The sequence below is a fragment of the Sprattus sprattus genome (assembly GCF_963457725.1).
Source record: "Sprattus sprattus genome assembly, chromosome: 20".
Taxonomy (NCBI): Eukaryota; Metazoa; Chordata; class Actinopteri; order Clupeiformes; family Clupeidae; genus Sprattus; species Sprattus sprattus.
In genome coordinates, this window is record NC_137918.1 from 2,432,501 (window position 1) to 2,457,500 (window position 25,000).

Consider the following 25,000-nt stretch of genomic DNA (forward strand, 5'->3'; position numbering starts at 1 on the left):
TTTATCCTCCCTTCTCCTCTCTTCTCCTACCATCTCATCTCTGCCTCTCCTAAGGTATACTCAGGGTTGCCATGGTTCCCCCTGCAATGCCCAATTTATCTACCCACAGCAGAACCCCTCTCTCGCACAAACAGAGCAAAGGGCACAGATGCCAGCACACACCCACACACACTAACACACACACACACTCACACACACACACACACACACACACACACACAAACACACACAAACCCACACACACACACACACACACACAGACACACACACACACACAGACACACACACACACACACACACACACACACACACACACACTCACACACACACTCAGACACACACAGACACTCAAACACACACACCAACACCCACTCACACAAACACACACATACACACACAGACACACACAGACACACACAAACACACACACCCACACCCACTCACACAAACACACACAAACACACACATACACACACAGACACACACAGACACACACAAATACACACACCCACACACACTCACACATTCACACACAGACACACACAGACACACACACCCACTCACACAAACACACACATACACACACAGACACACACAGACACACACAAACACATACCCACTCACACAAACACACACATACTGACACAGACACACACAAACACAAACACATAGACACACACAAACACAAACACATAGACACACACAGACACACACACACACACAAACACACACAGACACACACAGACACACAACATCAGAGACAAGGGAGAGAAAAGCTAGACTGGCTGAGAGCCAGGCAAGGAAACCGGCTTGCCACCCAATTAAAGTACATCATCCTCAAAATAAAAACACAACCTCCAGGAACTACCCACATGTGTGTTTGTGTGTGTGTGTGTGTGTGTGTGTGTGTGTGTGTGTGCGTGTGTGTGTGTGTGTGTGTGTGTGTGAGAGAGAGAGAGAGCATCTGTGTCTGTTTCAGGAAGTGCAACATGACAGGGCACTGCTTGAACACTGAACTAATGATGACAGAGAGAAAGAGAGGGAGAGAGAGAGAAAGTGCGAAAGACAGAGGGGAGAAGATGTGTTTTTCTGGTTAAGGCAGGCGGAATCTGATCCCCCGGGGCACAGGGGACCGTTGCCATAGTTACAGTACGGGTTGCGCACCTTGAGGTTCTTGACAGCGACGGCGGGATCAGTGAGGAAGCTCTGCCTCACACTGATCTCAATCCCAGCTTCCTTCGTACGCTCCTCCAGATCATCCAGAGTCTGGGAGAGAGCGAGCGAGAGAGAGATAGAGAGAGAAGGGGAGAGCGAGAGAGAAACAGAGAGAGAGAGAAGGGGGGGGGGGGTATAGATATAAGGTTTTAGAAATGGGATCAAAGACATACTAACAAAAACCAGAAGGCAGCACACATACATGCAATAGGGTGCACACTCAAAACAGGTAGAATTCATAGACAGGAACACTGTTTGTGAGTAGGTATGCAAGTGTGTGTGTGTGTGTGTGTTAACAGTGTGTATCCTGGAGAGTCTGTCTTTGTGGGTGTGTGTGTGTGTGGTCTTTCCATGTTAGCTGTGAAGACGCACCGATGTGAAGACCTCGGTGGTCTGCTGGATGGTAGCGATCTTGGTCCATTTCCACTTCTGGAAGAGCTGCACGCGGGTGGGGTTATGCAGCGTGGCAGACGGGTGGGTGCGGAAGAAGGTGGGGAAGCGCTGGCGGTTAGAGAGAGCTGGAGAGCTGGAGCCATAGGACAGCTGAGAGAGAGAGAGAAAGCGAGAGAGAGGGACAGAGAAGGACAGAGAGGTATAGAGAGAGAAAGAGAGAGATAGAGGGGGAGAGAGAGAGAGAGAGAGCGAGAGAGGGAGAGAGAGAGAGAGAGAGAAGGGGACAGGAAGAGAGATAGTATATATGGATTTCATAGTCGTTTATAAAATATTTAGTACATACATACAACACTTAACAATCAAAGCACAGAACAGTTAAACCACAATTAAATATCCTGCAGTCAGAAAAATAATCTCAACAAAAAATGTGGAAATGACTGTGAACTCATCATTATCAGCATAACACAAGGGCCCCCAAGGCTTCATAGGCTTTGAAAGGTTTCACCATGGATTTATATGTAAAAACAATGAACTGCCCCGTGGGTGTGTTCAAGGACACTCTAATATATATGATCCTTTCTGCTTGGCAATAAATAAAATTCAACAAACGCCATTCAAACGCCATCGCTTTGTATGTATAGCGCATATACTGTATGTATACTGGAGGTCTCACTCGCAGGCAGAGAACCATGTCAGGATGCACGGGTCATTGGAGTGTCCACTGTAGTAGACTCATCCCCTCCAGTCACACTGCGGACTCGAGTGGCTGCTGTGTCCAATGAGAGAGCACAACTAGATGGCAGCAGGGATTCCCCCGAGTGTGATTGTGGATTGAAAGCGCTGGAGTGCTTGGCATGTCCGGAGATGAATAAACCAGTACAGTGATTGTTGTGTTTTTTTCTTCTAAAAAGAGCGTTTTCCCTGCTTTCATTGCATCGTTTTAAATTAAGACTATAATTTTATGCAAACTCTGAATGTTATTATTATTATACTACAGGAACTATCGAATATTATTATAAACTCCTACCAATGAGCAACATTTATTTTTTCTTACATTTGTGTCCAGGTGCTGTGTCCTCATTTTGTGCACGTGGCCCAAACACTGCCGCTATTTCCCCTCCCTCAAAAGAACCAGTTAATGGTTGTGTACCAATACCCAGGGTAATGGTGGCTTACTAAAACCCTTGCCAGCCATGTATCTGTCACATTAGACAGGAGTCTGTAACAGCTGCAGAGTGATTATACCGGTCACTGGCCTCTCATATCGCTCAGGTCACTCTAGAGGCTCAGTGGGAGTCACAGTCCAGTGACTCTCATTGAGAACGGGCCAGCAGCTCCTCTCTCCCATCCTGACAGCCCAAAGAAATAGAGAAAATGCCTTTGGAAGGCAATTTATTCCAGGGTGCCCTCCTGGACGCAATCATCTGCTTTCTGAGCCGAGCCTCTGACTTTTCATCTGCAGTCACTGCAGACTAGACTGGACTGGAATGTTGTAACGTGTTTGAAAACTGTGTCCTATAACGTGATGCGCTTTGTGTTCAAATGAAGGTTTATCATTGAAAAAAAACAAAACTGTTTCTTTACATCTATTTGCCATGGTCTGTTAGCTTCCTTGACTCAGATTGCAAGGTGTGAATGAATCGTCTGCATTCCCCCCCCCCTGAACTGAGAGAGTGATCACATGGAGGGGGCTTCCATCTGTCCAGCCCTTTGAAAGCGCGATCAGACCAGCACCCCCTCTGCCTTTACTCCAAGTGGGTCAGCCAATGCAGTTCCTCTGAGGGCCTCAGTATGTCCTTGATGTCCTGTGGGCACTGCTGTGGGCACGGCTGTGGGCACGGCTAAGGCTTGATGATGTTCTATGATTTCGTCCTTCAAAGTCAGTTCTGAAAGGGTTATGTCATTTGTGACATTATGAGTGTACTGATGCCGCGACTGGCCATAATGACAGGACTGAAAGACCATAAAAGGCTGTTTCAAGATTTTTTTATTATTTGTATGGCACTTCGCAAAGCCATATTTAAATGCAAATGTCCTTGACAAGGCTGAAAGCAATTGTGCGGAGCACCCTAATAAGATCTCAGAGACTTCAAAGGGTAATACAATGTCTCAAAACATTAAGATTATGTTCACAGTAAAACCTTAACATGTGTTCAGTGCAAGAACTGTTTATCACGTGCTTAAAGCCATAGCTTTTGCTTTTTAACTTCATGAACATTTGTCCATAAAATGGCCCCTATTTTTCATTTATGTGAAAGATCTTGTATCATTTCTATGTCAATTCTATCTCTAGAGATTTTACTAGAGATTAGAGCTCATTCTGTTATTTCACCAAAACTAGTTCTGGTAGCATCCTCAAATTAATTTTGATAGCATATGGTCATGTGAAGGATAGATAAAGACCTGTGTCTTTCCCACTAGCTTTCCAGGATATGCTCAATGTAGTTCTGTGTTTTGGGCTGGGACACCCTTCAAAAATGGAAGAAAAGCTTTCACAGCATGACATTGCCAGCTATACTGCCAAAAGACACCAGTCAGGGTGTTGGCAAGCTTTTGTTAGTGCCAACTGGGCTGTTGGTGGTGTTTTGCAAAGTTTTGGATGCCTTTTAGGTAGTTAGCTCGCTAATTTTTGAACAGAACTACTTATTGCTGCTTTAAGGTCACAGTGCATTCCCTCGAAGATCAACTGCTTGATTAGTGTTTGGTTATTTCATGGAGCTCTTTTTACTGCCCTTACTCCAACCTGCCACAAACATAAAGACATAAACAAATGCCACCTATGTTTGAAAGGACTGTCTCCATAAATCCACACAGGTAGTGACCATTTCATTGCCTTCATTATTACTCATTTATGGACAGAGTTGAGTTAAAGGGTTTGTCGATAAAAATATTATTTCTCCATAAAGATCCCCTCAGTTCTTCGATATTGATTTTTTTTCAATTACCTTCTGGAAATCTAACACATGTGCCCCTTGACTATGATTAATTTTTAAAAAAAAATGCGACCTTTCTAGCTTGTATTGGATAGGATAGTTAAAATGAGACAGGAGGTCAGAAAAAGAGAGATGGAGAGAGAAGGAGAGAGAAAGAGAGGGAGAAAGAGGGAGAGAGGATGAGAGGAGGAAATGAGAGATGGAGAGAGGGACTGAAAACTGACCTAAGGTCCAACTATTGTGGGGATTCAGTCTCAAGTACGGTGCAGGACCACAATGCTCCTGCTGAGCTTCAGATAACCCCTTAACATTTATAAATATGCAAATCTGAGAATGTCAGCACCCTCCTTCTGATGCATACATCAACTCTGAGAGCCAACACTCAACTCAGAAAAGCTACTTTCACCTGCCATATCACCTCTAGCAATTGTATTACTGCTTTCATCAAATATCTTGTCGCTTGTCTCTGTCATTTTCTCCTCAGACGTGTTGAAAGGACAGGAAGCCCCACCCTCTCCATTACTGTCCTGGCAGCTGTAATTGTACATGTCTGCTGTTCAGTCGTCAGCCCCTTGCACTGCGCCATTAGTTTTACTACTTAAACTGGTTTCTCTATTTTTGGCAAACAGATGAATGACCTTCACCCATCCTGCAACAACTTCCAGTTTGGTTACATAACGTTGGTTATAGATCCCAAATTTAAGCACTAGACGTGATGAAAGTCCCACTTCAAAATCACAAAACTCATTTTCAGAGATTTTAGTCAATGTGTGGCCTTTGATGAATTTAGGGCACTCTGGAAAGATAAGCTTGTTGAAGCTTGGACTGGGGGAAAGAAGCACAGGGTGACCAGAATTTCTTTCTCTTGACCCTTTCTCCCAACCTGACTCGCATTATCTACAGACCTCAAGGTAAGAATAATTACACTGTCCATTATTCATGACACAAGACAAGACACAGTCATTACAAAAATGTCCCACAACCAAAAATCCCACTCCTTTTCTACAAAAAAACTAGACTCTACTCAAACTGATCATTATTACTCAAAGACACACACTCACAAGCTGCTTACGTCCCTCCCATCTAACAGTGTTCATTTTGTCAATGAAAAAGTTGAGGAAAAATGTTCTGACTAAGATGTGACGCTGATGATGTATTTGAAAACAAAGATGTTAAGTAAGTCTGCTACTTTTTCCCGAGAATGCTGGGTTTCCATCCAACTTGTTGGAATATTTTAAGCACATTCATGAAACTTCATCTAAAGTATGTGAGTGTGATGTGATAAAATGTGAGTCTATCCGTGTTTCCGTCTGCCTTGTTAGGCAAATAAGGGAGCAACTCCTCCTAATCAAGGGAGGAGTTGTGAACAGCTGTGGGATCAAAACGTAAGATTGTCAGGGCAACGTTAATGGAATCACGTAGTGAAATTGCAACAAATGCAAATATATGCGAATAAACCCATTTCCATCAACCTTAGGTGCATTATACCGTCTAAGAATATGGAGTTAATCCACCCCCCTCTAGTGCCTCGACTGCCTTTTTGACACAAGATTTTATGCAAATTTCAAGCGTTTCCACTCAGGATTTACTATTTGAACGGTCAAAATTTGCATTAAAAAGTTGGGAACCCAACTACTCACTCCTCCGCCAGACAACTTTGCAGTGCCGTCCTAATTCAGTTCTGCCGAGAGAAGCCCTATGCTGTTGTCATGCTTGACACGGGCAGAGAACACGTGTTTTTATAGCCAGTGCAACCTTGTCGGGGTGCAGCTTACTGAAGACATAAATAAGCTATTGCCATAGTTAAACCCCCGTAACCATGGGGCGCTGCCACACTGCCACCACAGCTCCTCCTGCATGCTTGGCCTCAATGAGAGGTTGGCGGCTGATTCAGTCGTCACTTCAGAGTACTGTAGGCTGTCACTGTAATAGGTTAAACATAAATGTTAAACATAAATGTCTTGTTTAGGAATAGCCTAAGCTATAACTACGTTTTGTAAGAGCATTATTGACATTTTGACTGGTGAGTAATTAACTTTAATTATCCCAGGCTAGCTAAATGCAGGATGTTGTTTCCAGTTGGATTACTTAATGAAGCAGAGGCTAGATGTGCGTGACATTTTGAAGTTCAGGTGCTCTTCATGGCGTGTGCCCACGCGGCTTTGCTCCCATCAGCCCAGTGCATTCTGTTTCTCATTAGTTTACTCTGTAAATTGACTACATACAGTGGTCCAGCATTTACATAAAGGCAATTTTTGGTTTTATTCATAAAGACACCTTTTATTTACTTGATGTTTTGGTTTCTGAAAGTAAACAATGTATTTTTGCCTACATTGTCTCCTAATATGATAACCGGACATTCAATAGATTTACTGCCTTGAATTTTGAATCAAAACAAGCCCATGACTAAAAGTACAATGCAGTGAGTCATTATTGACTACAACTAAACTAAAATATTTGAATTTTGTTGTCTAGAGACTACAATTAGAAGGGCTGTCAAACAACACTGCCCCCCAACCTGCCTTATTTATAATGCAGAGTAAAATACTATGGTGAATGGGTGCAGCTTCACCATGACCATTCGTCAGAAACAGAGAGAACTCCTCTGGGTTCACACTCCTCTGGGTTATCATACATCAGGTCACTCATACCATACACTAAGAGAATGGATGCGAAGAAAGTGAGAGAGACGCAAGACAGGGAGAGGAAGGAAGAGAGGTAAGTGAGAGAGAGACGCAAGACAGGGAGAGGAAGGAAGAGAGGTAAGTGAGAGAGACGCAAGACAGGGAGAGGAAGGAAGAGAGGAAAGTGTGAGAGGAAAAGAGTCAACAGAGACAGAACAACAGAGGAAGAGAGAAAGAGAGAGAGAGAGAAAGAGAGAGTGAGAGGAAGGGATTCATCCCACCTTTTCAAGTAGCAGTCAGCTTACGGGAAAAACCAAAGCAGAGAAAAAAGGCAAGCGGAAAGAGAGGATCACCTCTTTGATGATTTCATGTCCTCAGAGACTTTCAATTTACATCTACAGAGCCAGAAACTGAAAGGGACTTATTAAAAAGAGAGAGGAGCAAGAGCAGGAATATACAGATCCAAACACACACACACACACACACACACACACACACACACACACACACACACACACACACAGATCCACACACACACACACACACACACACACACACACACACACACACACACACAGATCGACACACACACACACACACACACACACACACACACACACACACACACACAGATCGACAGACACATACAGATTAACACACACACACACACACACACAACAGACACACACACACACACAGACAGTCACACATACAATCACACTCACACATGTACACACACATACGCCCACGCGCACACACACACACACACACACACACACACACACACACACACACACACACACACACACACACACACACACACACACACACACACACACACACACACACACACACATCAACGCACAGTTACACATCTCCGCACACACATGCACACAAGCAGTCATGAACAATAACATATGTAATTCCCACCCACACTGAAGGACATTCATTTATCACTATTATGCTGTTATGGTGTAATTTGGGAATGGAAGGTAAACGTTAAAGTTGAATCGTTAAATCTATCCCCGGGTGGCCTAGTAACATTTACAATCCTCTGACACGGCTCCAGTGGGAATAGGAACTATTGGATTAACGTGTTTGAGAAGGGCATGGGGGGAGGGTGTGTGTGTGTGTGTGTGTGTGTGTGTGTGTGTGTGTGCCATGGGGGGAGGGGGGGCTTCTCCGCCTTCGTTCACTACATTGATATCAGAGGGAGCGCTTGCCCCATTGATGTCCTATACTTTCTCTCAGGATTGTTTATTGTCTGCGTGAAGCCATTGAACATCGTTTGTCATTACGATGTTGCCACGATTTTATCGTTATGGAGGACTGAGTGAATGAAAATATGATATCTGTCCCGCGTTGTTTTTATCTGCTACACACACACAGATAAAATGTCACTTGCACACACAGGCACACACACAGATAGCAAAAGGCCAGTGGACCTTTTGGGTAGTCCAATGCAGAGGTACAGACAAACGGCCGACCGTTTTACACACAAGCGGTCATGAACAATCACATATACACACTCTCACACTTATGACCTGATAATGCATCCATGTTGCATGAAAACACAGAGATGTGCTTAATTATCTTTATCTATACAGTATAATGTATATCTATGAAATATATCAGCTATACTTAGCTCATCAACAAGCTATTTAATCAATATGATATTCTCCAAACTATTTGACTTGGAATATCACTGAATCGGTGGCTCAATACCTTATGTTGCCTGCCTTACTTTGCATGGGGATGCGGGCATATGTGAGTGCAGATTTAAATTAAACATAATTTGCCTTATATAAAGTTGCAGGGGAAAAGGACATAAAAAGTGAGTTCAAATGTTTGTGGATGTGAGTATACAGTACATGCACAATTGTGTGTGTGTGTGTGTGTGTGTGTGTGTGTGTGTGTGTGTGTGTGTGTGTGTGTGTGTGTGTGTGTGTGTGTGTGTGTGTGTGTGTGCGTGAGTGCGTGCCTGTGTGTGTGCGTGTGCGTGTGCGCGTGTGTGCGTGCATCTTTATGTATGTTTGTGTAAGTATAAATCAGTGTGTCTTGGAGTTTTTGGGACCACTAGGGGGATATTTGGGTCAGAAAGCTCATGTGCACCAGAAGCTCTCAAGGCACCAAAATAGAACTAATGAAAAATGGAGTGAACGAATTTCAGCCAAAAGGAAAGTGGGAGCACTTCAGCGGAGAACGAAACAAACACTACAAAGTGTTTCCAATAATGACTTCTTTGTCATTACTGTATTCGTGGATATAGTGTCAATGTGTGTGTGTGTGTGTGTGTGTGTGTGTGTGTGTGTGTGTATGTGTGTGTGTGTGTTTATGGTGCCTGAAAATATCACTAACTTATCAAGAAGTGCCAGCTTGTCCCCACCTTAGGCACTGAATTAATGCGATTGCTCAAATGCACAGCATTGCGAAGCATATTGCTCGTAGGCTATAAAATCATCACCAATTAGGTTAGTTAGGCTACAATGCTGAAAGACCACTGCCATACTAAATCTGACCTGTAGTTGGCTGTTTTTCAAATCTTGTTCTGTTTTTCCACCCTCAATCCGCCTGACCTTTAAGCCTAAGTCACACAAACATCTGACCAATGTCCAGTTCCTGAAGTGTGTGTATGTCACGATATATGGCTAACCAGATGGTAGGGTCCTGAAGTGTGTGTATGTCACGATATATGGCTAACCAGGTGGTTGGGTCTCACTGGGCTTTTTTGTTTCATTTATTTCATTAAAATGCATTTGTGGGCTGTGGAGAATAATTCCCATACATGTACAGTATCCACACCTAAGATCAAAGATTACACCTAACATTACACTGGGGATCTTGTTGACTTGATAGAGAAATGTGAAAGTGTTGACTTCAATCAATCATATGCCTTTGTGAGCTGAAACATGACGTTCCTGTCTCTGTATGTCTTTGATTCTGAAGTGCTGACGTCTATTACTCTGTATGTGTGCTTAAAAGTGTACCTTCTGTGTGTACGTAAGCCAGGGCTGATAAGAAGTACTAGTAGTCCTTCTTTTCTGCCTTGCTGATGCATTACGTTGCAAAAAGCATAGCAAGATGACCGCCGACGTGAGAGACCCACCATGTGGTTATCTCTGCTGACATATTGCTTTGGCGTCAGAGAAACTCTAACTTCAACCTATATAAACCTTGTGTGTTGTGTTTAACTTTGCTTTCCTCTCGTCTGCTGCAGTCTGGGAGTGAGTCCGGGCTCTCTCTCTCTTCCTCCATGCCTCTCTCTTGTCAAGACATGATTGAGCCTGATACGTACAGTGGGGAAAATAAGTATTTGAACCCCTGCCGACTTCGCAAGTTTGGCCACTTGCAAAGAAATGTGTGATCTAGAATTTTAATGGTAGGTGTATTTTAACAGTGAGAAACAGAATATCAACAAAAAAATCCAGAAAACTGCATTTTATAAGATTTATGACTTTATTTGCATTTGATGCAAAAAATAAGTATTTGAACCCCCAAGCAAACAGCAAGAATTCTGGCTCCCAATGGCCAGTTATGTGCCCAAAAAGCACACAGATTAGTCCTCATTAGGTCTAACAAGGTATACCTGATCTCAACTGGTGACCTGTATAAAAGAAACCTGTCCAAAGAATCATACTTCACACCTTCAACCTCACCACCATGGGCAAGACCAAAGAGCTGTCCAAGGACGTCAGAGATAAGATTGTAGACCTGCACAAGGCTGGAATGGGCTACAAAACCACCGGCAAGCAGCTTGGTGAGAAGCAGATAACTATTGGTGCGATTATTCATAAATGGAAGCAACACCAAACAACTGTCACCCGCTCTAGGTCTGGGGCTCCATGCAAGATATCCCCTCGTGCGGAATCAGTGATCATTCGAAAGGTGCAGAATAACCCCAGAACTACACAGGGGGAGCTTGTGAATGATCTCAAGGCAGCTGGGACCAGAGTCACCAAGAAAACCATTGGCAACACACCACGCCGTAATTTTTTTAAGTACTGCAGCACTCGCAAGGTCCCCCTGGTCAAGGAAGCTAAATATGACCCCGAGAGTACATCATACCCACCATCAAGCATGGAGGTGGAAACATTATGCTTTGGGGCTGTTTCTCTGCCAAGGGTACAGGACGACTCCACCGCATCAAGGGGACTATGGGTGGGGCCATGTAACGTGGAATATTGGGCTTGAACCTCATTCCCTCATTCCCTCCCATTGAAAACACAACCTTAAAGATTTGGAGAGGATCTGGAAAGAGGAGTGGACCAAAATCCCTCCTGAGATGTTTGTAAACCTGGTGACCAACTACAAGAAACGTCTGACGTCTGTGCTTGCCAATAAGGGTTATTCCACCAAGTACTAAGTCATTTTTGTCAGTCAGTTTTGGGGGTTCAAATACTTATTTTTTGCATCAAATGCAAATAAAGTCATAAATGTTATAAAATACATTTTTCTGGATTTTTTTGTTGACATTCTGTTTCTCACTGTTAATATACACCTACCATTACAATTATAGATCACACATTTCTTTGCAGTGGCCAAACTTGTGAAATCGCAAGGGGTTCAAATACTTATTTTCCCCACTGTATATTGAATAAAAAGATACTAATACACAACAAGTCCGAGGCAAACTTGAGAGTGAATTTTCACCTAACTTCACAGAGTCATGTATGATTTGTTTGTTGTGGAAGTCCTTGTCTGGAGACAGCCTGTACCCTTCAAAATGATGTCGCTCCTCTTACCTCTATCATGTTGGGGAAATGTAAATGGTCTTGTTGTGACATATGCTCCTGCATAGATAGGTGAAATACACACCGAACGCCACACACACACACACACACACACACACACAAGGACTCACCACTATGAGGTTCCACATGCGCGCTGCCTCAGCGACCAGCGTAGAGACGGAGCTGCAGCCGGGCATGAGGACGATCTTTATGGGCTCAGAGTAGAGCAGGTCATACAGCAGCTTAGTGGCCTCGCCTGGATCACACTGAGAGGGAGAGAGACAGAGAAAGAGAGAAAGAGATAGAGAGAGAGAGGGAGAGAGAGAGAGTGTGAGAAAGGGATAGAGAAAGGGATAAAGAGAGAGAAAGAGAGACAGGTAGATAGAGAAAGAGACAGATAGATAGAGAGGAAAGAGAGAGAAGAGATACAGAGAGAGAGAGAGAGAGAGAAGAGAGACAGAGAGCAGGAGAGATTGGGGAGGGAGAGAGGGAGAACAACAGAGAGAAGGAAATGTGAGTATGCAATCATAATCAGGGACAACACACTGGTTCAGACTTGTCTATATGGAGATGCTGCTTCATCAGGCCTGCCCATAGGATGTACTGTGGACTGTAACAAACAAGATTATAAACAGAGAGAGAGAGAGCGAGGGAGAGGGAGACAGAGAGAGAGAGGGAGACAGAGAGAGAGAAATGTTCATGACATATATCCACATATATAAATCCAGAGTCAGTACAGCCAGCCAGCACTGGGGATGATTTCAAACTAAATCACTTCTCAGACACACAGAAAAAGGCATCAGCAGTGGCAAGTACTCAGACAAGGACACTCACACTCACACTCACACACACACACACACACACACACACACACACACACACAAAACAACAAACTGAAAAGGGCATGGCGTTTGTCCTCAGGAGTGAACGTGTACACACACACACACACACACACACACACACACACACACACAAAGGCTCAGACAAGGGCACGCTGTCTGTCCTTTAGAATGTAGGAATAGACAAACACACACAATCACACACACACACACACACACACACACACACACACACACACACACACACACACACACACACACACACACACCACAGACTCTCAGGATAGGGCAGGCTGTCCATTTACAGTACCGCAGGAACACACACACACACACACACACACACACACAGAGAAACAAACACACACACACACACTTTTAGACAGGGGTAAAGAGCGGAGACAAGGTCCTGGAGGCATGTTCCTCTGTGGTGTCTGAGCGGTCAGCAGCTCCTCCTCTGCCCATCCATCTTACACTCTCAGTCCACTCCTGATCAATAGCTCATTTACCGATCACAGTCAGGAGAACTGCCCATTGATCACAGGCCACAGAACTCTGTAGTGCCCAGATGGGACAAGGGGACAGCAAGGGGTAGCGCTGACACAAAGGTCAATAATGAAAACGATCAACAACAGCATTCTGTAACGAAGAAGCACCACAAGCTTTGCGGTGGCCATGATTGACGTTCCAGAGTATTGTGTTGTACGTGGAAGAACGCCAGTGGGCATTTTTGGAAGGTCTATTGTGTACTCTGAGCCAACACTCTTTCTTCAGTATTTGGTAGACAAAACCCCAAAACTCGTCTCCATCCTTAACGTTTACTACAGGGCTCAGGCATCATTAAGGGCTACCATCACACTCAAAAAGGGTACTGAGTAAAGTTACCTATGCAGCCAGTATTCAGACAGACAGTCCTCTCTGCTATATGACTATAACACTATTTGAGAGTCACTCTCATTACTAAATACAGCAGTCAGTCTTAAAGGTGAAATCCGCAATTCAAGCTAAAGGTTGTTTATATTTGAGGTCAACAGCCAATCAAGTTAAAGGCAGAACTGCACACAGACACAGACTCACGTGCACGCCCACACACACACAGAAACAAGAAAACTCATAATACACAATATAATACACACATGTTTACAAAGCCGTTTACAGACACACACAAAGACAAGCAGGTACACAGAATCGAATTTACATATCCTCTCACACACACACACACGCAAACACATACACACACACACAAACACACACACACACACACACACGCACACACAGACTGAAGGTTTGATTGGAGGGAGAAGCAGGATCAGGCGGGTCCCCTCAGGCGACCTGACCTGAAAGCTCATCACACACAGACGCTCATCTCTAAATCATTTCAATCTCAAAAGAGAAGCACCAGGCAGGGAACTAGTGCTCACTTAGGACGAATAAAACGTCTTTAGTGCCACACAAAGGCACAGGCATGTCAGTGGAAATAAATTAATCTGTCTGAGCCACAGCAGCCACTTTCTATGCTGTTTTAAACAACAAACTCAACCCAACAAGCTTTCACACATGGCTTCGCCTCGCTCTACCTCCACCACTCTTTTTCTCCACCCCCCTCTGTCTCTTTCTCACTCTTGCACCCAATCTCCCTCAAACCCCCATTTCTCTGCTCTGTGTGTGTGTTGAGGGAGGGGGGGGGGAGAGAGAGAGGGAGAGAGAGAGAGGGAGGGAGAGAGAGAGAGAGGGTTGGGGAGAGAGAGAGAGGGGGTGGGAGAGAGAGAGAATGTGTGTGTGTGTAGTCTTTCTCTGCAGACTCTCTGGGGGTTTGTCAGCTCCATTCTGTCCCACTCTGGGCTCTCTGCTCCTGCCCTTTCCACTACACACACACTGCACAGACCACAAAGACCACACAGCACACACACACACACACACACACACACACACACACACACACACACACACACACACACACACACACAGTCTGTTCTGCTTCTCAATCCTAAGGGAAGCCAGGCATGAACAGAGAGCCCTCACTTACAGCTGAGACCTGCGTGACGAATCGTCCAACTACCCAAATGTCCATGCACACTCTTTAACCTGCAAATAGCACCTAAAATAACCAAATCATCTCTAAAATGGCCATACTAATATCTAAAATAACCAAATAGTCACTAATATAACCAAAATCATCTCTTAAATAACTACAAGGCACTCCAATAGCACACGTGACACTAAAAACACTATTACATACCATTAAACACTGACATCACACCCAAACACACACTAGCAGACAGTGTGTGCTGACAGAAGGGGTATCAGAGAGGAAATTTCCTCTGGGACTCTGTGGTATTTGGTTCCTGCGACTAGTGTTTCATTTTTGGAAGGTCTATTGTGTAATCTGAGCCAAAACTCTTTCTTCAGTAGTTGGTAGACAAAACCCCAAAACTCGTCTCCATCCTTAACGTTTACTACAGGGCACAGGCATCATTGAGGGCTACCATCACACTCAAAAATGGTACTGACTAAAGTTACCTATGCAGCCAGTATTCAGACAGACAGTCCTCTCTGCTATATGACTATAACACTATTTGAGAGTCACTCTCATTACTAAATACAGCAGTCTTAAAGGTGAAATCCACAATTCAAGCTAAAGGTTGTTTATATTGAGGTCAACAGCCAATCAAGTTAAAGGCAGAACTACACACAGACACAGACTCACGTGCACGCCCACACACACACAAAAACAATAAAACTCATAATACACAATATAATACACACATGTTTACAAAGCCGTTTACAGACACACACAAAGACAAGCACGTACACAGAATCGAATTTACATATCCTCTCACACACACACGCACACACACACAAACACACACACACACACACACACACACACACACACACACACGCACACACAGGCTGAAGGTTTGATTGGAGGGAGAAGCAGGATCAGGCGGGTCCCCTCAGGCGATGAGTGGCTGCGACTAGTGTTGAGTGTTGAGTGGCTGGGACTAGTGTTTAGTGTTGAGTGGCTGTGACTAGTGTTTAGTGTTGAGTGGCTGTGACTAGTGTTTAGTGTTGAGTGGCTGGGACTAGTGTTTAGTGTTGAGTGGCTGTGACTAGTGTTGAGTGGCTGTGACTAATGTTAAGTGTTGAGTGGCTGTGACTAGTGTTTAGTGTTGAGTGGCTGGGACTAGTGTTTAGTGTTGAGTGGCTGTGACTAGTGTTTAGTGTTGAGTGGCTGGGACTAGTGTTTAGTGTTGAGTGGCTGGGACTAGTGTTTAGTGTTGAGTGGCTGTGACTAGTGTTAAGTGTTTAGTGTTTAGTGTTGAGTGGCTGTGACTAGTGTTGAGTGGCTGTGACTAATTTGAAGTGTTGAGTGCACTGTAAAAAACAACCTAATTTTACAGTTAATAACTCTACATTTTTACAGTGGTTTTCTGTTTTGTGAAATTGTATACAAAACTACGTATAATAATGGAGGTTAACTATAAATTAAAAACACGACTGCTATTTTAAGGATAATGCCAATAATGACAAATTACATGGATTTCTATTTTTTTTTTTACAGAAAATAACTGTATTATTTATACATAATTTTTCCATTTTTCTAAAATACATGCAAATGTAAATAAAATTACACTGATAATCTGTAATTAAATATGCAGCTCATTATATAAAGGTTAATGTACATACTAACAATGTATCATGTTTCTATGTAAATTTACAGTTAATTCCTCAAAAATTCAGCATAAACATTTTTGCAAACCTGTTAGAACCTTGATGTTTTTTGGCAAATTCTACCTAAAATTCCATGCCCAAATGTTAAGGCCTACTTTTGAGTCTTAAGCATAGTATGGTGGCAAATTTCAATTTGATGTTACAGAGTACCCCTCGAGCTATGATAAAATACCTTTGGAGTACCATATATGTTATCTCAAATTTTAGAAAGATGTTGATAACCTTCCCAAAATGTAGGCGCTTCCTAATTCTTTTTCCTTTTACATCTAGATTACTGTGGATGTAAGTGGGAAAATGAATTGAAATGGCCAGTTTTGTCATATAATTGTGTGCCCCCTAGATATCTCACTGATATCTCATCCCAATCAAAAGTTAGAAGATAAATAATCGGTGACCTCTCCATACTCTTCCGTGACTTTTGCTGCTTTCTGATTCTACCAGACTGTATTTCAAACTTTTCGTCATCCAAGGGTTGAAGCTCTTTCAATGCTGCTGTTACCCCCGTGTTTCGTTGTACAACTGAATTTCGTTATAGAACTGTCTAAAACTTGCGTGGCTAAACGGCAAAACAAATGCATGTGAATTACTGATTACATCCCACCTTCTCTGTTGTGCACTCGGATATCTTTTCATCTCATTGGTCTACAGTCATGATTGACACACATGTGGACCACTCAAGGAAAGTATTAGTTTATGTTTTCCACATACAGACTTAGCAGTTTACCATAGCAACCTTGGACATATGATGTAAAATAGTCTTGGGAGCGCGCATTGTGTCAGACTGACAGGTCAGTCAACCTATGATATTAGTTACAGGTTCGCGTATCTTGCTGGCTGATTGGGTTATCCTGATAAGCAAGGGGTCATTGAAGAGCTTAGATGATGGCCTTTCAACCATAGATATACACCTTTGCTTTTTACCGTGTACAACACAAGACTTGCCTGAGCCGGAAGTAGTTTCCATTCCACACAAACCACTTATCCACAAGATTTTGGAGTGTCTGTGGGAATTGGTGCCTATTAAGCAACAAGATTGTCGCTCAAACCACACCACACTCAAAGATTTTTGTACAGACCTCACTTTGTTTCGGCTAAAATCAAGCCACCCCTGAACTTAACACCACTATACATATTTGGGACCCATTCTAACGGCATCGGCAAGCCTGGTCTAGTCACACAAGAGCATTGTCCAAATTCCCTAATGCTGAATGGGCACTAAATCCAACAGACCCACTTCAAAATCTTGTGGAAAGACTTCCTAGAAGAGAGGCAGCTGTTAAAGAGTAGTTTTGGAATGAGATGTGCGTGAAACTCATATAAGTGTGATGGTCAGGTGTCCCACTACTTTTGACCTGACCTAACCTTGGATCTGGCTGGCCCAGAGCAATGCAGAACACTAAAGACGAGACAAGGGGGAAATGACTTTGCAATGGACTGATTCACTGCATGTAGTTTATGTGAGTATGAAGTCAAATGTTGTAACTGTTGTGGGTAGAGGCTATTGTCATGTTCCTGCTGAGCTCCACTCCGGCCACGCCCCCTTCAGCTCACTCACTGCAATTAGGTTCACAATCACACAAGCACATACACCTGTTTCACTCTCACTCATACTCTCAGCTGCATGTCATCAGTATCATTCACCATCCCAGCTGCACTGCATTCAGGTCCCCAATCACATGATCACACACACCTGATTCACTCCCTATATAACCTGCACTCCCCTCACTCAGTGTTTGGTCTCGTCGCTACAAGGACGAAACCTTTGCCCGAGACTTCTAGCTCTGTGACCCACTCTACGTCCCTGGGATTCCGCCTCCCAGCCACCGGCAACTACAACCCCATTGTCAGCTGGCTTCCAACCCAGCAAGCTCTCTGTCCGTTGGCGTCCAGCCCCGCAAGCTCCCTGTCCGCTGGCTTCCGAGTCAGCCAGTTCGGTGCCGCCAGACTTTCAGGACTGCATTATCCAGAGTGGCGTGCATACGGCACCGGGAGTAATGTGACTGTCTTGTCCGGCTTGTAGCCATGTACCTCTGTTCTTTGCCCTTGCGCACAGTAGCCAGATTGAGACTCTGTGCGACCTTTAGTTCATGTTCCTAGTTCTTGTTCTTTGTGTTAGAACTCTGTCTGTTAACCCTTTCGTGGATTTGTATACTCTGTTTATGTTTGTCCTGTTCCCCGGCTGTACTCCATCAATAAACTCTGCATCACCCGAAACTCTCCGTCTGACACTCCGTCCGTCGGTTAGCAGGCCAATCACAGTCTTTGCGAGCTGCGTGGCGCCGGAGTGGCTTTGTAAGATAGGCAGACATTTTGGGGGACGCACTTAAGCACGTTAAAGAGGGTTATGTAACTGTGCAAGGGGCTCTTGTGTATCTTACGTGGTTACGTGTTGCGTTAAAAACTGAGTATAATCCGGCCTTGAACCGCTACGTTCCATGACAGCTATGTTGCACTGTCGACTTCTGGTACAAATTAATTTACCTTTTGTGCCATGCTTTTGTACTTGACTTAATTTTAAACTTCTAGATGTATCTGTTTTGTTTAAGCATAAACTCTAAAAACAAACCCTGCAAGTCAATGTTTGAAATAATTGTAATCCATTTTATACAGTACTTTTAGAGATTTTATTTTTGTCTTCCAAAATAAAACCATCATTTTACAATCTTGAGCATGTTTCAGCACTTTATTGAATGTGTTTGATCATAAAAATTTAGGAACAATCTGTAAAATGACAGTTTCTCTGCTAAATATAAAGTACCGTCACTTAATTGAAGGTGTTTCATTGTAATAAATGAGGGAAAATCTGTAAAATACCCGTGTTTATCTGCAAAACTGTTAGGGCTGCCACTTTATTGAAGGTGTTCAATCTTAATTAAAGAATCCTGACTTAATTAATGGTGTTTGCTCATAATAAATGAGGAAGAATCTGTAAAATAACAGCATTTTTTGCTTACTTGTAGTACTCTCACTTTATTGAAAGTGTTCGATATTAATAATAGATACAAAAATCTGTAAAATAACAGTTTTTCTCTGCAAAACTGTAAGGACTGCCACTTTATTGAAGGTGTTTAATCTTAATTAAAGAATCCTGACTTAATTAATGGTGTTTGCTCGTAATAAATTAGGAAGAATCTGTAAAATAACAGTTTTTCTCTGCTAAACTGTTAGGGTTGCCACTTTATTCATTGTGTTTGATTGTATTAATTGAGGAAAAATCTATAAAATAACAGTGTTTCTCTGCAAATCCTTAAATGGAAATATCTGTAAATATAGTGTTTTTGCACTTTATTTGAATTAGGATGTTTTACTTTAATTTTACGGTTTTTGTTTGGCAGCCATAGCTGCCAGTAATTTACCGTTTTTTTACGGATTTTTTTTTACAGTGTGGCTCTGACTAGTGTTTAGTGTTAAGTGGCTGGGACTAGTGTTTAGTGTTGAGTGGCTAGGACTAGTATTTAGTGTTGAGTGGCTGTGACTAGTGTTAAGTGTTTACCCTGTAAGCAAAATGACGTCCCCTAGACGTCCTGTAATGGTCTCTCTGAACGTTCTAAAAACGTAAATGTGTATGGTTCCCGTGACAACTTTAGGACGTTTTGCACGACGTTCCAAGACCGTCCCGAGGATGTTGCGGTGACAACTGGGAAACGTTTTCTATAGGTCATGGGGACGTTATGCAGGACGTTGCAAGCACCTCCCAAGGGCATTGTGGTTATGTCTGGGGAACGTGTTTCTATAGGTCCTGGGGACGTTCTGCAGGAAGTTGCAAGAACGTCCTGAGGGCATTGTGGTGACATCTGGGAAACGTGTTTTAGACGTCCTGGGTACGTTATTCAAGGATGCACCGCGGACGTAGCAGGCACGACCGTTTTTGCTGAGCTAAATGAAGAAAATAAAATAATAATAGATCGCGGAGCCGTCATTTTGCTTACACACACACAAGTTTAAGTTCATTTATTTTACACATTTCATATGATATGCATAGACACATACACAGACACACACGATTACGGGCATGGGAATTGAACCGTCAACCTTCCTATTACTAAACGAGATCGCTACCTACTGTCCTAACACTGTCTGATTACGATTGTGTCACTTTAACAGGTTTATCACAGTGTGAGACAGCCAACAAAAGTCTTTTTTTCCGAGGGTTTGAGGAAAAGCATATTGTAGCAATCTCAGTCACTACGCATTGAGGGTTTTCCGTAATGATTACTTTTTAAATTAACATCCATGGCACATCACGGACGTGCGGGCAGGGAGGCAGAATAACTAGCCAAACTAAGAATGATGAAATAAAATAAATATGAATGCTTCTTTACTGATCTGTGCTATAAATGTAATGTCTGCATGATTCCAATACAATGCATACATAGGAAGGTGACCAAGTGTCTAGCTTTAACATATTGAGCTTTCCATAGGCCTTCAAAGATGCTGTAACAGAACGAAGAGCTCACCGGTCAAATTGTCTGATTGGAATTTCTTTAAAAATCCCGTCTCGCAAGCAGAATCTGGATTTGACAACAATTCTAATATTTAGGCCTATAAAGCAAACGTGCACTGCCCTTATTATGTTTTAAAGGAACAGCCTAATCTGCCGTTAAAAAAGTTATTTAACAACACGCATATGCTGCATTTTAAATAAAGCGCAAACCCTCGGTTTCAAACGAGGAGCGAACTGAGTGAGAAGGATCCAACATGGCCAAGCAGACTAGCCTTAAAAGCTTTTTTTCAGAGGCCAACTGAACTGAACAACAGTGATGAGGGTAAACCTTCTGACGAGGATGAACCTGTCCTGTAATACCTGCAGTGTTGCGCGTTTCCTTTTATTATAGGCCTACTGAGCGCCGAAGAGCCGCGAGCGGTATTGCAGACAGAGATTTTGAAAAATTATAGCACTCGCAGCATATTGAAAATTGGAGCTTTGAACTTAGTTCAAAATTTTGAATTATGAACAATGAACTGAGCAAGTTCATGTAGAAAGTGAACTTTCCAAACACTGAATACCTGACTCATTGAACAGAGCAATGACCATGTTGCGGCGCTCATTTTAACGCCACAGCAGGTTGCGCTTAAAGGCCACTTATTGACGCGCATCAGACATAAATGTTTTTGTTTCCCATTGTAAACTTAGGAAAATAAACATGTTACATTCTAAACTACCTGATTATGTTATTATTTAAGCTATGCAGGCGGTCAGTTTTCTTCAATAGGCTAATTTAGAAGCAGAAATAGGTTAGATATTTGGCCGGCTTTTCATTAAAATGTCGGTCAAATGAAAAACATTTTTCTGGTTCAGAGAGGACCATCAGAGGACGTCAAGGGGACGTTTTGGAAGGACCAAATGCGAATGTCCCGCAGAGGACCACAGGTAAAGGTTACGGGGACGTTTTTAAAGGACTTCCTGGGGACTTATGCTGAGTGACCAAATTATAACGTTCCTTAATAGTCCGTTTTAAGGCTGATGCGAACGTCACGCAGAGGACCTGCAGGTAAAGGTTACGGGGACGTTTTTAAATGACGTCCTGGGGACGTGTGCTGAGTGACCAAATTATAACGTTCCTTAATAGTCAGTTTTAAGGCTCATGCGAACGTCACGCAGAGGACCTGCAGGTAAAGGTTATGGGGACGTTTTTAAATTACTTCCTGGGGACGTGTGCTGAGTGACCAAATTATAACGTTCCTTAATAGTCCGTTTTAAGGCTCATGCGAAAGTCACGCAGAGGACCTGCAGGTAAAGGTTACGGGGACGTTTTTAAAGGACGTCCTGGGGACATGTGCTGATCAAATTATAACGTTCCTTAATAGTCCGTTTAAGGCTCATGCGACGTCGCGCAGAGGACCTGCAGGTAAAGGTTACGGGGACGTTTTTAAATGACGTCCTGGGGACGTGTGCTGAGTGACCAAATTATAACGTTCCTTAATAGTCAGTTTTAAGGCTCATGCGAACGTCACGCAGAGGACCTGCAGGTAAAGGTTATGGGGACGTTTTTAAATGACGTCCTGGGGACGTGTGCTGAGTGACCAAATTATAACGTTCCTTAATAGTCCGTTTTAAGGCTCATGCGAACGTCACGCAGAGGACCTGCAGGTAAAGGTTACGGGGATGTTTTTAAATGACGTCCTGGGTACGTGTGCTGAGTGACCAAATTATAACGTTCCTTAATAGTCCGTTTTAAGGCTGATGCGAACGTCACGCAGAGGACCTGCAGGTAAAGGTTACGGGGACGTTTTTAAATGACGTCCTGGGGAGGTGTGCTGACAGACCAAATTTTAAGGTTCTCTAAAAGTCCGATTTAAGACTCATGCGAACGTCACAGAAGGACCAAACGTAGACTTGCTACGAACGTCAAAAACGTTCTGGTAACGTCCTCTAGCGAACGTTGTGGCGGGGACCAATTGGGGACGATTGGGGACCTTGCGAATGTCCTGTTAACGTCCTGGGGACGTTCCCTGTTTGCGGGGTAGTGGCTGTGACTAGTGTTTAGTATTTAGCTCATGACGAATGCAGAGTGACTGTGATAAGTGTGGAGAGAGGGGTAGTGGATGCTGCAGTGATGGGTATTTAAAGAGCAGCTGTGAGTAGTGTTTAGTGTTGAGTGGCTGTGACTAGTGTTTAGTGTTTGGTGGCTGTGACTAGTGTTTAGTGTTAAGTGGCTGTGACTAGTGTTTAGTGTAGGGTGTTTAATGTTGAGCTGATGACGAATGCCGAGTGACTGTGATAAGTGTGGAGAAAGGGGTAGTGGATACTGCAGTGATGGGTATTTAAAGCGCAGCTGCTCTGAGGGCCTTGATGGATGAGGCAGATGATGGATCAGAGTTTTACGTTTGGTTTGTGGGTGCTTTGCCAAGGCACCGGAGGAAAGTGACACTTCAAAAGATCCCTGCAGTCCTTTTCGGCAAATAAATCAATGAGGAAGCAGACACACTCTCACACACACACACACACAGACAAAGAGAGCTGCACATACACACACAAACACGAATGCAAATGGTCCAGCAGCACATAAGCGATGGATCTCATTGATTGGGACGCCACTCTCTTGGGGAAAGAGGGTCCGTAGGTCCTCTGCATGAGATCAAACACAGCCTCTGCTCTCAAAGCTCCAGCCTTCCCTGCAGCCAATCACTGCCCAGTAATCTGCCTCGGAGCCAGTTACCTCTCTCCTGCCCCATAGCCAATTACCAATGAGCTGCAGAACACTGGACACGATCTCCATGAGTGTTCAACTCCCCAAGGCCTCTGCAGAGAACTAGAGGCTGAGTCTGTGTGTATGACTGTGTGTGCGTACGTGTGTGTGTGTGTGTGTGTGTGTGTGTGTGTGTGTGTGTGTGTGTGTGTGTGTGTGTGTGTGTGTGTGTGTGTGCGTGTGTGTGTGTGCGTGTGTGTGTTATGTGTGCATACGTGTGTGTGTGTGTGTGTGTGCGCACCCGTGTGCGTGTGTACATGTGTGTGTGTGTGTGCGTGCGTGTGTGTGTGAGAGAGAAAGAGAGAGGCAGAGAGAGGGTGTATGTGCGTGTGTGAATTATTCTGCTTGGGCTTCCTCCTGATGACCCAAGCATTTCTTTCTCCGCATTACACTCAGTCCGTCTAACTCCCCGAGTCTCTCTCGCACATGCTCTCGGTTGCTGTCCATGGTTCTGACCTGAAATCAGTGAGAGAGCTGAATCACGCTCTCTCTCTCTCTGTGTGAATGTGAGTGTGAGTGTGAGAGAGAGAGAGAGAGAGAGAGAGACTGTGTTTCAGTGTAAAATTCCTACACTGGGCAATGAATTTTGACCTGTCGTCAGACTCCATCTGTGTGTTTATGAAATGAGACTAAAGACCATAATACCGCTTTCCCTCTCTCTCTCTTTTTCTCTTAGTGAAATCAGTGGAGTCATGTGTTTGTTTGAACTGCAGTTGTCCTGGTAACTGTTGTCATGCCAACCTCCACCTCCAATCTCCACTCCTACTCCCGAATCTTTGAAGTGGGTTCCAATGCAGAGCTCTTTCAGCCAATCGCAGCCAAGCTCTTAGCAACACTGGCCAGTCAGAGCACAGTTAACTATTTACTCTCTGTAGAAGGTGTGTGTGCTATGTATGTGTGCGTATGTGTGTGTGTGTGTGTGAGGGAGAGGAAGAGAGGGTGTGAAGGAAGGTGGATGTGAGCCTTTGAGTGTAACAGTGTGTGGGGGTGTGCTGGCATCTCAGGCGGGGAGATGGGACACAGGTGGGAGAAGGATGAAGTGAGCTGAAAGAAAGATGAAGAAAGAGCAGGAAAAAGAGACAGTAATTTGGGGAGAAGAACAGAAGGCATCTGTTGTGACAGAGTGGCCCGGCACACAACAGAGCTATGTGTTCAGCGCCCCATCGCACTCTCACTCCTCATCACTCACGTTACCATCCCTACACACACTCACATCACAACACATTACACAGCACTATCCAACATATTACACATAACACAATTACACTACAATATCAGTTATACCCCAGTAATACAAACTACACAAATCATATAACAATGCATACACAGCACGCTATGCTCAAT

The 25,000-nt window shown here is 43.7% G+C and overlaps 1 protein-coding gene across 3 annotated transcripts in view; it reads right to left on the minus strand.

Moving 5' to 3' along the window:
* gabbr1b (gamma-aminobutyric acid (GABA) B receptor, 1b) overlaps window positions 1–25,000 on the minus strand; it is a gene marked incomplete at both ends in the record, with an annotated part of 103,948 nt that overhangs the window by 40,377 nt on the left and 38,571 nt on the right. For all 3 annotated transcript variants that reach the window (XM_080859546.1, XM_080859548.1, XM_080859547.1), the window contains 3 exons: window positions 1,165–1,266; window positions 1,588–1,758; window positions 12,027–12,161. In XM_080859546.1, the coding sequence (XP_080715672.1) occupies window positions 1,165–1,266; window positions 1,588–1,758; window positions 12,027–12,161 (408 nt within the window). The remainder of the gene's footprint in view (window positions 1–1,164; window positions 1,267–1,587; window positions 1,759–12,026; window positions 12,162–25,000) is intronic.